At 47.9% G+C, this 13,737-nt stretch overlaps 1 protein-coding gene across 2 annotated transcripts in view; it reads left to right on the top strand.

The window, feature by feature from the left end:
* Nucleotides 1-9,865, top strand: part of UNC93B1 (unc-93B1 regulator of TLR signaling) — a 100,183-nt gene extending 90,318 nt beyond the window's left edge. For both annotated transcript variants that reach the window (XM_084804237.1, XM_084804228.1), the window contains exons 2-12: nt 184-284; nt 1,850-1,991; nt 4,086-4,239; nt 4,818-4,979; nt 5,185-5,314; nt 5,527-5,620; nt 5,806-5,930; nt 7,280-7,462; nt 7,560-7,833; nt 8,486-8,604; nt 9,056-9,865. In XM_084804237.1, the coding sequence (XP_084660363.1) occupies nt 1,967-1,991; nt 4,086-4,239; nt 4,818-4,979; nt 5,185-5,314; nt 5,527-5,620; nt 5,806-5,930; nt 7,280-7,462; nt 7,560-7,833; nt 8,486-8,604; nt 9,056-9,373 (1,584 nt within the window). In that variant the 5' untranslated portion in view covers nt 184-284; nt 1,850-1,966 and the 3' untranslated portion in view covers nt 9,374-9,865. The remainder of the gene's footprint in view (nt 1-183; nt 285-1,849; nt 1,992-4,085; nt 4,240-4,817; nt 4,980-5,184; nt 5,315-5,526; nt 5,621-5,805; nt 5,931-7,279; nt 7,463-7,559; nt 7,834-8,485; nt 8,605-9,055) is intronic.
* The last annotated feature ends 3,872 nt before the right edge of the window (nt 9,866-13,737 follow it).

Here is a 13,737-nt window from a genome sequence, read left to right on the forward strand (position 1 = left end):
GGGGAAGCCTAGGAAGGAGCGATCACGTAGGAATGGGAGTTTCTAAACTTTTCCAGAATGGGCCTGTCCGACCGGCGGGATTTGCGCTGCCTCTCCTCGGTGCCACTGCCCCAAAGGCAGCCCGAAGCGAAGGGGCGGCTGCGGCATTTTAGCTTTCGTTTCCTCCTTGCATGTTCCCTGCAGGTGGCAACGTCTATGAAGAGGCGCTGGCGAACGGCGTGGCCCCTGACGGAGGAGAGGTTGATGTTGCAAACGGGCCTGTCCTAAATGGCCCAGAGGTTCAGGTAAGAGACGCCCCGACGGTGTCTGCATGAACATGGGCGGGGAGGTGCCGTCGCACTCTGGTCCTGCTCCTGGGTTTCCCGTGGGCGGCTGGTTGGCCACTGTGTGAACAGAATGCTGGACTAGGTGCGCCCTTCGACTGATCCAGCACAGCCCTTTTTATGTTCTTATCTATCGCAGCCTCCCCCAACCCTGGGGATGCACCGGGAGGGCACCAAGTTGGGAAAGGCTGATTGTGGCATGTGTGTGTGTGTGTGTGTGTGTGTGTGAGAGAGAGAGAGAGAGAGAGACGGGCAGGGTGGGGGAGGAGGGAGAGTTACTTTGTTTAGAGAGCTTAACTAGGTTATATATTTTGAATTAAAAATACTTTTTTTGAAAAAACAAAAACAAAATGCATCCTCGGTTCCCATTCTGCCAGAATGGCATCAGGAGTGATGGGTCTTAAAAAAAGCAGAACCAAACACTGCCACTTCGTGTGTGTGTGTTCAAAGCTGATTTGCATATGTCTTGACTCTTCTGTGTTTCATTTTGTTATTTATTCATAGTTTTTTTTCCCTTTATGATTTAACAACAACATGCACAAATTGTAAGAAAATGGGGGGGGGGAGCAAGGAAGAAGGGGAAAGGGGCATGGCGTTTGAAAGAGAGAAGAAAGTATTAATGACAGCTTATTACATGCATTCTTTTGAATTAAAATTAATAATCATATGCAAACCTTTCCCTTCAGAAAACCTTTCCCTTCAGATTAACTTCTTATCCATTATGCGGAAACAGTACATATAGATCAACTGTTCCTTAAAAAAACAACTTGGGCCGCTTCTACAGACAGAGGGTTCCTGGTTTCTACTAGTCAAAAGGCACTGTGCAGCTTTTCCATCGTTTCCTCCTTAATGGACTTTTTCTGGCAAGAAAAAAAGACAGAAGGAGTGGTAGGAAAATATGGGAGGATTCCAAATGTCTGGAATGACAATGTCTGGAAATCACCACCACCACCCCGGTAAAATTCCATGAATGAGAAAGGGATACTGCACAGTAAAAACCTTGTCTGGAAGCACCTCTGGATGAATATTACACTGAAGTAGCTTTCTCCAGTCTGATGCTCCTCCAGAAGTGTTGGACTACAACTCTCACCTTTCCCAGCCATCACCTGAGGATGATGAAAGTTGTAGTCCAACACATCTGGAGGGGCACCAGGCTGGGGAAAGCTGCATTAAAGCAAGATGATAGCAGGGGCTTCCTTTCTTTGGAGATGTGCAGTAAAAGCCCTCTGCATGTATGATCACCATGCTAAAAGTTTGTGCTCTCTCTCTCTCTCTCTCTCTCAATGCTTGTGCTCCCCAAACATGCAAATAAGTCCACATTCATAGTACTTACTTCCAGTAGTGAAATAATACAAAAGCATAATCAGTCCTGCATTGGAGAACAGCACTCTCATGGTGCAGTGTGGTTACCTTTCTTGCCCTTGGCCTTTTGACAACACACCTCCTTCTCTCTCTCTCTGGGAAATGTAGCTTGCTGGCTCAGTCAGGGTGTTCCTTTTAATCCCTTCTGATGCTTCTGTCTCCAGCTGGAGGACTTTGTGGAGGCTCACGCCGAGTATAATGAAGAAGAGGAGGAGCGCAAGTACTTCCGCCGCAAGCGTCTTGGTGTTATCAAGAACCTTCTGGCAGCCAGCGTGGGGGGAATGCTGACCTATGGGGTCTTTCTAGGTATGCTTTGCCTTGTTACCTTCTGCATCTCCCTCTAGTGACCCATGTTCTACCCTTAAAAGCAGTCTAAAAATCACTTTAACATAATGGAGGAACTAAGAGGTCTGGCCAAGGACGAACAAGGAAATGTGGCATGCTAGCTCTGTTAGGGTGCTCCTTTTAACCCCTTACGATGCTTCTGTTCCTTTTATGTTGCTCAGGAATATCGAGGGATGAACAAGGGGAGGGGCAGTGCATGCCAACCATAGGCTCTGAGTCGATTGGTCCCACACTCCTTCCCTGGCACCTCAAGTGGAAGAGTCTTAGGTAGCAGGTCTGAGGAAGGTCTTTGCCTGAAATCTCGGAGAGGCATGGCCATTCCAGATAGTGCCGGTCTAGGTGCACAGTGGCTTGACTCAGTATAAAGTAACTCCTTAAGCTGCTTAAGGCAGGACTTAAGGCTTACCGTAATGCAGGGGTGCACAGCCTCAGGCCTGGAAGCCAAATCTGGCCCTCCTGGGGCCTTACTCCGGCCCTCCGAGGTTTCCCAGACTGCCCTCCCCTTGCCACTGATTGTGGTTCCCCAGCTTTTGCGCAGTTTCCCCCCATTCTAAAAGGTTGAAATGCTTCTCCCAAGGCTTAGCTACTGACAGTGAGAACTTTTAGCTACAATATGCTGGTATTTGGGGTATTTTAGCCCCATCCCTTTGGCCCCGCCCACCACTGGAATGTGGCCCCCAAGAGTTTCTCCACAATTGAATTCAGCCCTCGGGCTGAAAGAGGTTCAGCACCCTGACTGTAGTGGTCTAGCGATTCATGGAAGCAGCAGAAAGGGGTGGTCCAGGATCTACCGGAGCTTGACAGTGGTGGAGGATCAGTATCAACCTGCCACAATATGGAGGTTATAGCCTGCTGATAGGACAGAATTAAAGGGTGAAGGAAGGGCCTCAAAATGGGACAGTTTGTAGGCACAGTTGTGAAAGAGGCTCTATGCTGCAGGAAGAAACAGGATGATGTATGGAGGGAGAAGCTGTTTGGCTCAGCAATGCTAGGATCTGTCCTGTGGCTAGCTGTGCTTGTCTGTTTTGTGTGGTCTGGTTTCCTATCTCTATTTATCAGCTGCTGGTTCTGCCATGTGACAACTAGCTGCTTTCCTCTGTGTTGTTTTAACCACAGCTATTTTGTCCATGTGTATACACAAAAGATAGGATACAAAAGGCTCCTTTTCTAGTGCGTTAGCCACTAGTAATGCAATACTTCTGGTACTTCTTCCATGACTTAGATCAGGAGTGCTGAATGTTTCCTTTGGTGAAAGCTTATTTCTACTTTCCATTCAAGTTGGCAATCTGGAAGCCAAAACCTACTGGAAGAGTCTTGATTTATTTGCTGTGATAAAATTAAACCAATTGAGACAATCTGTTGCATGAGAAAACACTTGTCGTTTCTTAAAAATAAGGAAAGCACTGCTTTGTAGATGAAAAGATGCACAAATCCTTTGTTTCGGATGATAAATAGCTAACTTTGCTTGCTTATTAGGGGTTCAGTCCACCAAGCAATGCTGTTTCAAGACCATTTCCATGGGCCTTCCGCAAGAACCCCGTCCAAAGGCCATGGAAATGAATGGAGACGATGCAACATTTGTGCTTAGGGAATTGCTTTCTGCAGTGCTTAATGCACATGTATTTGTGTGTGTGTGGATGGGAATTCAAGCATGCAACCTTCTCACAAGTGCATTTGCGTGACCTAGTCTCAGAGGAAGCAGCATCTGCTTTTGTTTTATTTGGTCCATTGCTTGGTTTCTGTCTAGGCTTCTATAGATATATTCAGAATAGTGTTTTCTGCTTTCATTCACTTGGTCTTGTTCCCATCCAGAAGGATGGTTTGGTCTCAACCTGGCATGGGACCCCTTGAGGAAAGTGGGCAGATGGATCTGTTTCTGAGCACCCCTATATCTTGCAGCCTCTGCACAAGCTGTGAAAATGCCCTGCCCTTTGAGATGGAGGCTGCCTTCAGCCAGTGTTGCCTTTTTTTGGAAGCAGTGCTCTTGTGTGGAACAGGCACTGCATGTTTAAGCCTGACACTTGTCCCTGTGCATTTCCATGATGTCTTCCATAGGCCTGCTGGAGATGCAGCTCATCCTGCATTATGATGAGACCTACCGGGAGGTCAAATACAGCAACCTGGAGCTGCAGAACATTGACAGCAAGATGCTGATGGGCATCAATGTCACGCCGATTGCTGCGCTCTTCTACACCCCAGTCCTCATCAGGTACTGTTCTGTCCTTCCCCAGGGTGATCTACTCTTTCAAGCAGGGATGTTGCTAGTCTGAGGGCCAAATTCCATTTTGGAGAAGCTCTTGGGGGCCGCATTCCATTGGTTGGTGTGGCCAAAGGCAAAAGGGGTGGGGCCAAAATGCCAGCATATTTTAGCTTAAATCTCTTACTGCTAGGAACTAAGCCTCAGGAGAGGCATTTCACCCGTTTAGAATGGAGGAAAAAAACTGCACAAAAGCCAGGAAACCACCAAATGATCAGTGGTTGGGGAAAGGTGGGGTCAGAGGAAGGGGGTGTGGCCATCTGAGGAAACCTGGAGGGCCAAAATTGGCCTCTGAGCCTAAGGTCACCCATCCCTGCTTCGGGGTGAGTTCCTGATACCCCCCATGGGACTGCTCTTCGCACCAACCATTGTTCCCCTAAGCTGTGACTGGAACGGAAATGTCTGTCTCTGGAAGGGGAAGAACGCAGAACCTTCTTCCCTGAGGTAGCCAGCAATCGAGGGATCCCATCATCATAAGAACTGGACATTCACACAACCCAGAACCGAGGCATCACTTTCTGTCTTTCCAGATTCTTTGGCACCAAGTGGATGCTGTTCTTGGCAGTGGGCATCTACGCACTCTTTGTCTCCACCAACTACTGGGAGCGCTACTATACCTTGGTGCCTTCGGCTGTGGCAATTGGGGCTGCCATTGTACCACTCTGGGCCTCCATGGGCAACTATGTCACCCGGTGAGCCGGCTTCAGATGTTGGTGGGTGGGGTGCGGGGAGGAAAGGCACTTGGCTAAAAGGCTTGATCCTATTTGTAAGGCGCTTGCTCCATTTGCCAGCCTGATCACATGGTGAGTCTCCTTTTCCACTACTGTGCATCCCTGGCTGGCACTGACATTGGGACTCTTCATCTGTTAAGCCCTTCTGTGCTCCTCACCCCAACAGGATGGCACAGAAGTACTATGAATATGTGAACTATAAAATGGAGCATGTCCAGGAGCAGAAACGGGCACCACGCGGGTCCTATAACGCCTACATCATTGGTTTCCAGACGGTCTTCTATAGCTTCTTCTATGTGAGAGCTCTGCCGACAGAAATGTTGTGGGTCTTGGGAATGGAGCAGATGAGGGAAGGATTCCCTTCTTGTCTGCTGAAAAACGGCAGCTGTCAGTAAGATCAAAAGGGGGTGGGGGGAGAGAGAGCCTCCCACTGCGTAGGCACTGGTTTCTCTTTTTCTCCTATCCATGGCTGGTTTGTCTGATGTCCTCTCTCATCCTTGTTTTCCAGCTGAGCTTTGTCTGTGCCCAGTTCCCCATGTTTTTTTTCCTGAAGGGGTATCTCTATGATTTGAACCACACACTCTTCAGTGTGCACCACTGTGGTGAGTGTCCTAGAACATGGCCATAGATTTGCCAGGCTGGTACATATGCTAGCATTTCCCTCCTGGAGGCCTTATTCTCCTGTCTCTTTATAGCTCCATCTCATGATCTGCCAGGGCCCTGGGGATGCTGTCTGAACTGGGCCACTCCTTAGCCCATGATTTCTGAGGCTCTGTTTCCTGTCCAGGCACTAGGAGCCATGGGATCCTCACAGGGTTCAACACCACGGTTCTACAGAGACTGCCACGCAGCAGCGAGCTCATCACCGTGGAGAGTGTGCTCATGGGAGTGGCCTTCCTCTCTATGCTCCTGGTATGAATGGGTGAAAAACAGGCAAGGGCAAAGGCTTGGCTTAACTCTCCATCTTTGTGACTGTAGAATCAGTGCTGAAAGTGGTACCTTCCACAACCCAGATTTCTTCCCATCCTGTGACAATAAATTGTGTGCACTGTGGACAGATGAGCTTGTGTCAGGGTGGACACTGAGCCCATAGAATCCCAGAGTAGTTCTGATTCGGAGGAAGAGCAGTCGCTCCTGAGAGAGGAGCGTGCCCCTTTTTCCCAGGGCCTGCAGCTGCCAGAGATTCCTCCCACCCACATTCCTAGATTAGAAAGCAGTCCAGGGAGTGACCCAGCACCAATAGCAGACTGGGTGGATGCGCAGCGCAGATGCAGAGAGCGGCGCCAAATGGAGGGCGCGGAAAGGAGGCGTAGCGCCCGGTTGGCACTCAAAGAACGGTTGCACCCAGAGGATCCAAGGGAAAGGGGGAGGGATTCTCCCTAGTCCTTATATTCAGGGGTCTGCCAGTAATCGCTTTTCAAATGGGGACCAACTGTACTAACTTAGGGCATAGGGATGCTGCTGCTCAGATCTAGTTGCTACCTGTAGAGCTGTTAAGTTGTAAAAGAAGAATAAAGCTTTGAAAAGAATCCCTTTGTCTGTGTCTGGACTTGGCTACTGGATTAGACTGAGAGCCCTCCAAGGAGCCCTTGACAGCTTGTTACTTATTTTGCATGTTGTCATGCAACCGTCTTGATCCCCCCGGCTGTCATGTAGCTGAATTCTAGGCTGTCTGAGGAAAATGTCCCAGGCTGAAACATAACCATGGGCCAATGCACTGGCCCAGACATAGGCAGCAACTGCACAGCCGCTGCCTGGACTTAACGTAGCTGCATGTGGTACTCCACGTGTACGGGCTGGCACACAGGTCAGAATGTTTTAAACATTGTGGTAGCCACATGGAGTGATGGCCCAGGTAAAGGCTTTCCAGTGGCACTGTACTATACTACACGTTAACCACTTTGAGAGTTCGCTGGAAAGCAGTATATAAATCTGTGTAATAAATAAAATGTATTCGGTGAATAAAACAGTTGCTGTGATGTGTGAGAGGGATGCTCCATTTTTCTGTTTTGTGTCTCAAGGGGCAGAATTAGGCCTGATACGGGGGGCAACCCCCTGTTGAATTCTCTTTGCACTCTCTGGAATATTTAAGTAGACTTATCCAATGTTGTGCCATCATCTGGGCACGCATTTACTCGATCCACATCATCGACTGCCTTAAACGTTACAGGGATAGGCGTGTGTAGGGGGGTGGAGGGATGAACTTGACAGGCCTGGTTCTGCCCTGTCCCTGAGGCCTCAGCGTGGCTCTGTTTCTGCAGGTGTTGATTCTGTGCGGCTCAGCCTATCGCCCCACGGAGGAGATTGATTTACGCAGCATTGGCTGGGGCAACATCTTCCAGCTGCCATTCAAACACATGCGAGACTACCGCCTGCGCCATCTCATCCTCTTCTTTATCTACAGTGGCTTCGAAGTGGTCTTCCTCTGCACTGGCTTCACCTTGGTATGTGTACGTCCTCCTCCCAGGCTTGGAGAAAGGTGGGGGCTGGGTATGGAACCGGGTAATGCTAGCCAAACCTTCTTTTCTCTGCCCATCCTAGAGCTACGGCGTCTGCTCCATCGGCCTGGAACACATGGCTTACATCCTCACCTCTTATGGACTCTCATCTGCTGTCTGCTCCAGTCTGGCACTCTCTATGCTTTTCCTGCCTCGCCAGGTTCCCCTGCTTGCTGGAGCTTCCATTCATGCCCTCCTCTTGATCGCTCTCTTCTGCTGGGAGCCCCAGGCCCGTACCTTAGCTGAAGCATCCATGCTGTACCTAGTGGCTGCACTCTGGGGCCTGGGCAGCGCCCTCAACAAGACAGGCCTGAGCGGTGTGTAAAATCATTTCCTTTTTCGTCTGCGGGGTTGAGCCCTGCCCTTCTCCTATTTCAGACAGGGCTTTGTTCGCAGTCCGCTCTGGACGGAACATCTGGTGTAGTAGCTGCTGGCCTTCCCATAGCCTTACTCAACCTGGTGCCCTCCAGGTGTTTTGGGCTACAACCCCTATAATTCCTGATTATCGGCCACACTAACTGGGGCTGATGGGACTTGTAGTCCAAAGTATCTGGAAGGCAGTAGGTTGGCGAAGGCTGGACTAGAAGGTACATCAAGCCATGCTCAATAGTACCATAGTAACAGCAATTCCCTCAGATGATGTGATAGATGCTGGGTGCCTGCAGACACTGACTTACAAATATTTGAATGCCTTTTAAAAAAACAACTCCATGATCTCCCTTAACTTTATCATTGATCACTAACAGAGCAAGACAGTAATTGCCCCCAAGAGATCCTTCCACATTGTTTTTATACCTTTGAGGGGGCTGTTTTATGAGAGGCATTCTCCCACCGTTCTCCTCTGATAACCTTTCCAACCCATTTTGGGTCAGTAATGAGAACCGTTTGACCCGTTTTGAGTCAGTAATGAGAACACAAGAGAGAATCCAGTCCCCAAATCAGACCATGCCTTCTCCTCCTTTCCTGCAGCACTCCTGGGGATGCTTTATGAAGACAAAGAGCGGCAGGATTTCGTCTTCACCATCTACCACTGGTGGCAAGCCCTGGCCATCTTTGTGGTTTATCTGTGGTCTGAACTGCCCATGAAGGTGAGCGCAGAAGTCTGGCACAGAGGGGAATTCTCACATGCTTCAGGGCAGGCTACGTTCTCTGGCTCTTTGTGAGAATGCAGCTAGGGCATGAAGATAAATTTGAGAGGAGAGCTCATCTGGCCCAGGGATAAAAGAAGAGAAAAAACTAAGGCTGGTAGTGGCGTGAACTTGAAGGCATGAGAAGAAAGAGGCAGGAGAAGGCACTGGGAGGTCACTTATCTAGCTCCAAATTTTGCCTAGATGACAGTTCTTTTCCTAGGCCAAGTTTCCAGAATAGAGTGGGGAACAACTGACCTTGCCCTTTCTTATTTCCTTAAAAGAAAAATAAATTATGTTCTTATTTATTATTTTATGTTCTTCATTTTTTCCTCTTCATTTCATTAATGTTATGTATTTACTTATTATTTCTTTATTCTCTTTCTTAACTAATGGAGTCTCTTCCTTGCAGGCTAAGTTGTCCATCCTGCTCATCACACTGGCAGCTGCGGTGTTATCCTACATGTGGATGGAACGTAAAGTAGCCCGGCTCATCCCTCACCGCCTCCCCAAGATTCCCAAGCCTCGCCACAAGGTGCGAGGCTACCGCTACCTGGAAGAGGAGAACTCTGATGAGACTGGCTCAGAGAGGGAGGAGGGGGAGAATGACTCCTCAGAGGGGGAGGCAGAAGGAGAGGGGCCCAATGACCTGCAGGACCGGGCTCGGCGCAGGAACAGACATGCCTTTGAGCAGGCCCTGGGGGAGGAGGTTGGGGATAATGTGGGTTAGTTCCTGCCCTAGTCCCCCTCTGTGCACCAGGTCAGCCTGTCTGCCCCAATCTTGGGTGGGTCATGACTCTCCAGTGCCTTTGACTTCAGCCTCTCTCCATCGCAAGAATCACCTTTTGTCACCTATCATGTTTCCACTTTGCCTGGGGAACATTTGACTGTGTGAGCTATTCCCCTCTATCCCCTCCCCCCTTGCTGTATTTAGGCATTCTTGGGCCCATGTTCTAGCTTGGAGAGATTAAAAGTACACTTGGTGACAATGGTTTTAGGGTCTTCCCCGCCTAGGCTACACTTCCTAACTATGGGAGCTAGCAGGTAGAGAGGCATTTGTCCGTGGAACAACCTGAATGGATTGCGACAGATGGATACAAGGCACTAAGCTTGGCACTCTAAGATGTAACCCCTTCGGAGGTGGAGAGAAGAGGGAGGAGCACGCTGACCTTCTTTCTTTCTTTTGAAAGAACTGGCAATAAAGTTTCAGTCCATTTTCATATATTTGCTGTGGCTCGGCTGGTGATGGTAATTCGATGGGCAGCCAAGACTGGCTCTGTTCTTGCTTCTCTCTGCCTGTAACACTATGCAAGCACATTCCTTTCAGTAAACATTGGCCCAGCTCATGTGGCACCAGTGTTCACAATTCAGCCTTCCCCAACCTGGTGCTGGCCAGATGTGTTGGGACTGTAACTCCTACCAGCCATTGTGGCCTGGGGAAGTACAGGAGTTGCCGTCAAATACATTTGGAGGATGCCAAGTTTGGTTAGATGGGTTCACATAATAGCCAAGAATAAAACCATGTCTTCCATTGATGTGCATGAATTGTGCCTGAGCTAAAGCGCAACGGCAATTGTTACCAGGGCCCATTCTTTGGGAGTGTTTACTGATGGACAGCTCCTAACACTATCTGTGTGCTGTAAGCTACAAGCAGTATAGCATTTTCTACACTACAGGGGGTATTGAGTTTTTTCTGTGTGTACATCTCATTATGTTCCATCCACACTAGTGGGCATGAAGTAGCTGTGTGGGCATGGAAGGGACAGTTCATCTGAGAAGCTACTTTTAAAAAAACTTTTTACAATCAATCATTTGCCCTAAAGCAATTATTTATTTAAGCACTATTGCCTGATTAATGTCAAGACTTGCAAAACAATGTTTAAAAAGTGTGTTGGGGCAAAGTGGAAAGGGGGGTGGGGAACATGTCTTGAATGTCCACAATGTGGGTGAGCCTAGGGATGTACGAAGTCACTTACCTTGAACGAAATTTGATTTGCGGTGGGGGGGGAGGCGCTCCGTCCCTCCCCCCGAAATTCTGGGGGGGAGGCGCTCTGTCCCTCCACCCCCCCCAAATTCTGGCCCGGGGGGAGGCGCTCCGTCCCTCCACCCCCGAATCCTGGCTGGCCGGGCCGCAAATGGCGGCGGCTGTAGCCGCCGCCATTTGCGTCCCTGCAGTCAGCCATGATAGGCTATGTAAATGTTTACGTAGCCTATCACAGCTGAGTAAAAAAAAACAAACAAACCATGCGTACGCAAATGGCGGTGCCCATGGGCGCCACCATTTGCCTTCCTTATTTTGGCACGTCTAGTCTACGTAAACATTTACGTAGTCTACGGCGAAAATAAGGGGAACGCATATAGCGTAGATGCTACGCTATATGCGTTCCCCTTATTTTCGCCGTAGTCTATGTAAATGTTTACGTAGACTAGATGTGCCAAAATAAGGAACGCAAATGGCGGCGCCCATGGGCACCGCCATTTGCGCACGCGTGGTGTTTTTTTGTTTTTTGTTTACTCAGCCGTGATAGGCTACGTAAAGATTTACGTAGCCTATCATGTTTTTTTGGTTGTTGTTTTTTTTTACTGAAAATGGCGGCGGCGGCCGGTCAGAAGACTGGCCGCCGCCAAGCCGCCGCCGCAGCCGCCACCACCAGGAGTATTCACCCAAGGTAAGTCCTGTCCTGGGGGGGTGGGGGGGGCAGACCGTTTCGCCACCAATTTCGGGGGGCCGAATGTACTGGCATTCGGCCTCCCCGAGATTCGTGGCGAAATTCTCTGACATCCCTAAGTGAGCCTAATTGTGCTTCTAAACAGACCGTTTAGAAGCTACTAGTACTATCCATCAAAGGACATTGTGAAGCTATTCTGTCTTTCCCTCCTCGATGTGTGTGTGTTTTGTACAGGAGAAAAAAGACAGAAGTGGTTGAAAAACACGGGGTGGGGGGTTACGAATAGATGATGACATCTGGACCCCCCACCCCCAATAACATTCTGTGAATGAGGCAGGGTGATTGCACCATAATCACCTCGTCTGGAAGCACTCTATGGCTGCATTCCTGCATTTATTTATTCATTACATTTCTAATCCACCCAATAACTAATTTTCTCTGGGTGGATTACAAACAAAATGCTATAGAATAGTTAAAATATAAAATATAATACAAATATTTGAAAGAATAAAACAGTATAATACAAAAAACACAGGAATCAATAAAACCCATAAAAAATCTAGAACTAGGTCTCTAAAAATCCCTGGGAGAAGAGAGAGTGTTTCCTGATGCTGAAAAGACAACAATGTAGGCACCAGGAGAAACCCTTTGGGGAGTTCATTCTGTAAATTGGGGTGGGGGGACTGAGAAGGCTCTTGCTCTCATAACTGTAAACAGCAGGGAATAAGTCCCATTCGTCAATGGGGATTACTTCTGAGTAGACATGTATAGGATTGTGCTCTACAGCTGTAAACTGCCAAGCAGAAGATGGCTGCCCATGGGAAGGAGCAGTGGTTGCTCTTGGTACAACAGTGTCTCACTGCTGTGGCTAAGACAACACCAGCAAGGAGATCCTTCTCCTCTCCATGACTAGCAAGGAAGCTCTATGACAGGTGGGAAATGTGTGGCCCTCTGGATGTTGTTGAATCCAATTCCGATCAGCCCCAGCCTGCATGACCAATGGTTATATGATGGCAATTGTAGTCCAATTCCTGTAGTCCTGAAGGGCCACAGGTTCCCCACCCCTGCTATATGAGTCTTAATTCACAGATGTAAAAGGTGCATATTCCGGATGACTTGATACTGTTTCTTTAAATTTACTTTTAGTAAAACACAAAAACAAACCCGGTACAGATTATGAGACTAGTAGCATTACCATGCATCACTCCATAATTTGAATTGTGCAGCTGGAGGAGCAAGGGTTGCTAAATATGCATTCTTATATACAATAAATGGATATCTCATTTCTGTGAATAAGTCTCAGTTGTCCAGTCCTTTTATAAGTCTCAGCCTATATGTCAGGTTTTAAGAAAGAGCAATTTTCCATATTCTGTTCATCCATTTTTGTATCGATAGTCCAGTAGATCATTTCCGTTTTAACACGATCTCAAATGGGGCAGCTCCAAGCATGACAGCAATCAAGTCTTTGAAAGCAGGAGTAGGGCTCCACAATTTTTAATTCACTGGTAACTTATTTCACATAATGTAGAAAGAACTTGATTCCAAAAGTCTACAACTATTGGACATAATTGCCACATACAGTCAGGGCCAGAAAAATTGGAACAAGGATAACTGTTTTGGCAGTTGGCCTCTGTATACCACCACATTGAAGTTGAAAGGAACACAGCCAGATGGGAGCGAAGTCAGGACTTCCAGCTGTAATTAAGGGGTTTGACAAAAGTGGGGCACTAACCACTCAGGAAGGAAGCTCAGAGAGCTTCGGCTATTGGGCGGTATAGAAATAAATAAATAAAAATAAATAAATAAGTACAGCCAGTAGCATACACACACACACACACACACACACACACACTGTTGGTGGCTCATAAGTAATGGAACAAACCAACATCATTTCAAACTTAAGGGTCACCTTTAATACCTGGATGAAAATCCTTTGCAGTCAATGACTGCCTGAAGTCTGGAACCCATGGACATAACCAAATGCTGAGTTTCCTCCATTTGGGACCTAGGAGGGCCCCAAATGACCACCCAGAGAGCAGCAGACACAGAAGAAAACACCATTTCATTCCTGCAGTCATTATGGTGCTATGATTTAAGTGAGCTCTACATGCAAAACTGCACTTGCTCTGTATGTTTATTTTTTTAAATCAGGCTTGGCAAACAGTTTAGGTGTTGCTCTAACATATCAGGAATGTAGAAGCAGTTCTAAAACATGGAATGGCAGTTGGCGGGGCAGGGGAGAGAAATGTTAGTTGTGTGCTTCACAACGGAATATTACACATAGCCATCTAAAGTGCCCCCTCCCCTAAAGTCCAGAGTCTAAAACTATCTAGATGCACCACTGAACCCAAGTGTCAAATCTACAAATGAATTCATTCCATTTCAGCAGCTTTATGCTAGAATCCCCGTTTGAAAGCGTTTTGTT

Source organism: Heloderma suspectum, chromosome 1 (assembly GCF_057233095.1).
Source record: "Heloderma suspectum isolate Gila_16-S chromosome 1, 16-S_ref, whole genome shotgun sequence".
NCBI classification, from domain to species: Eukaryota; Metazoa; Chordata; class Lepidosauria; order Squamata; family Helodermatidae; genus Heloderma; species Heloderma suspectum.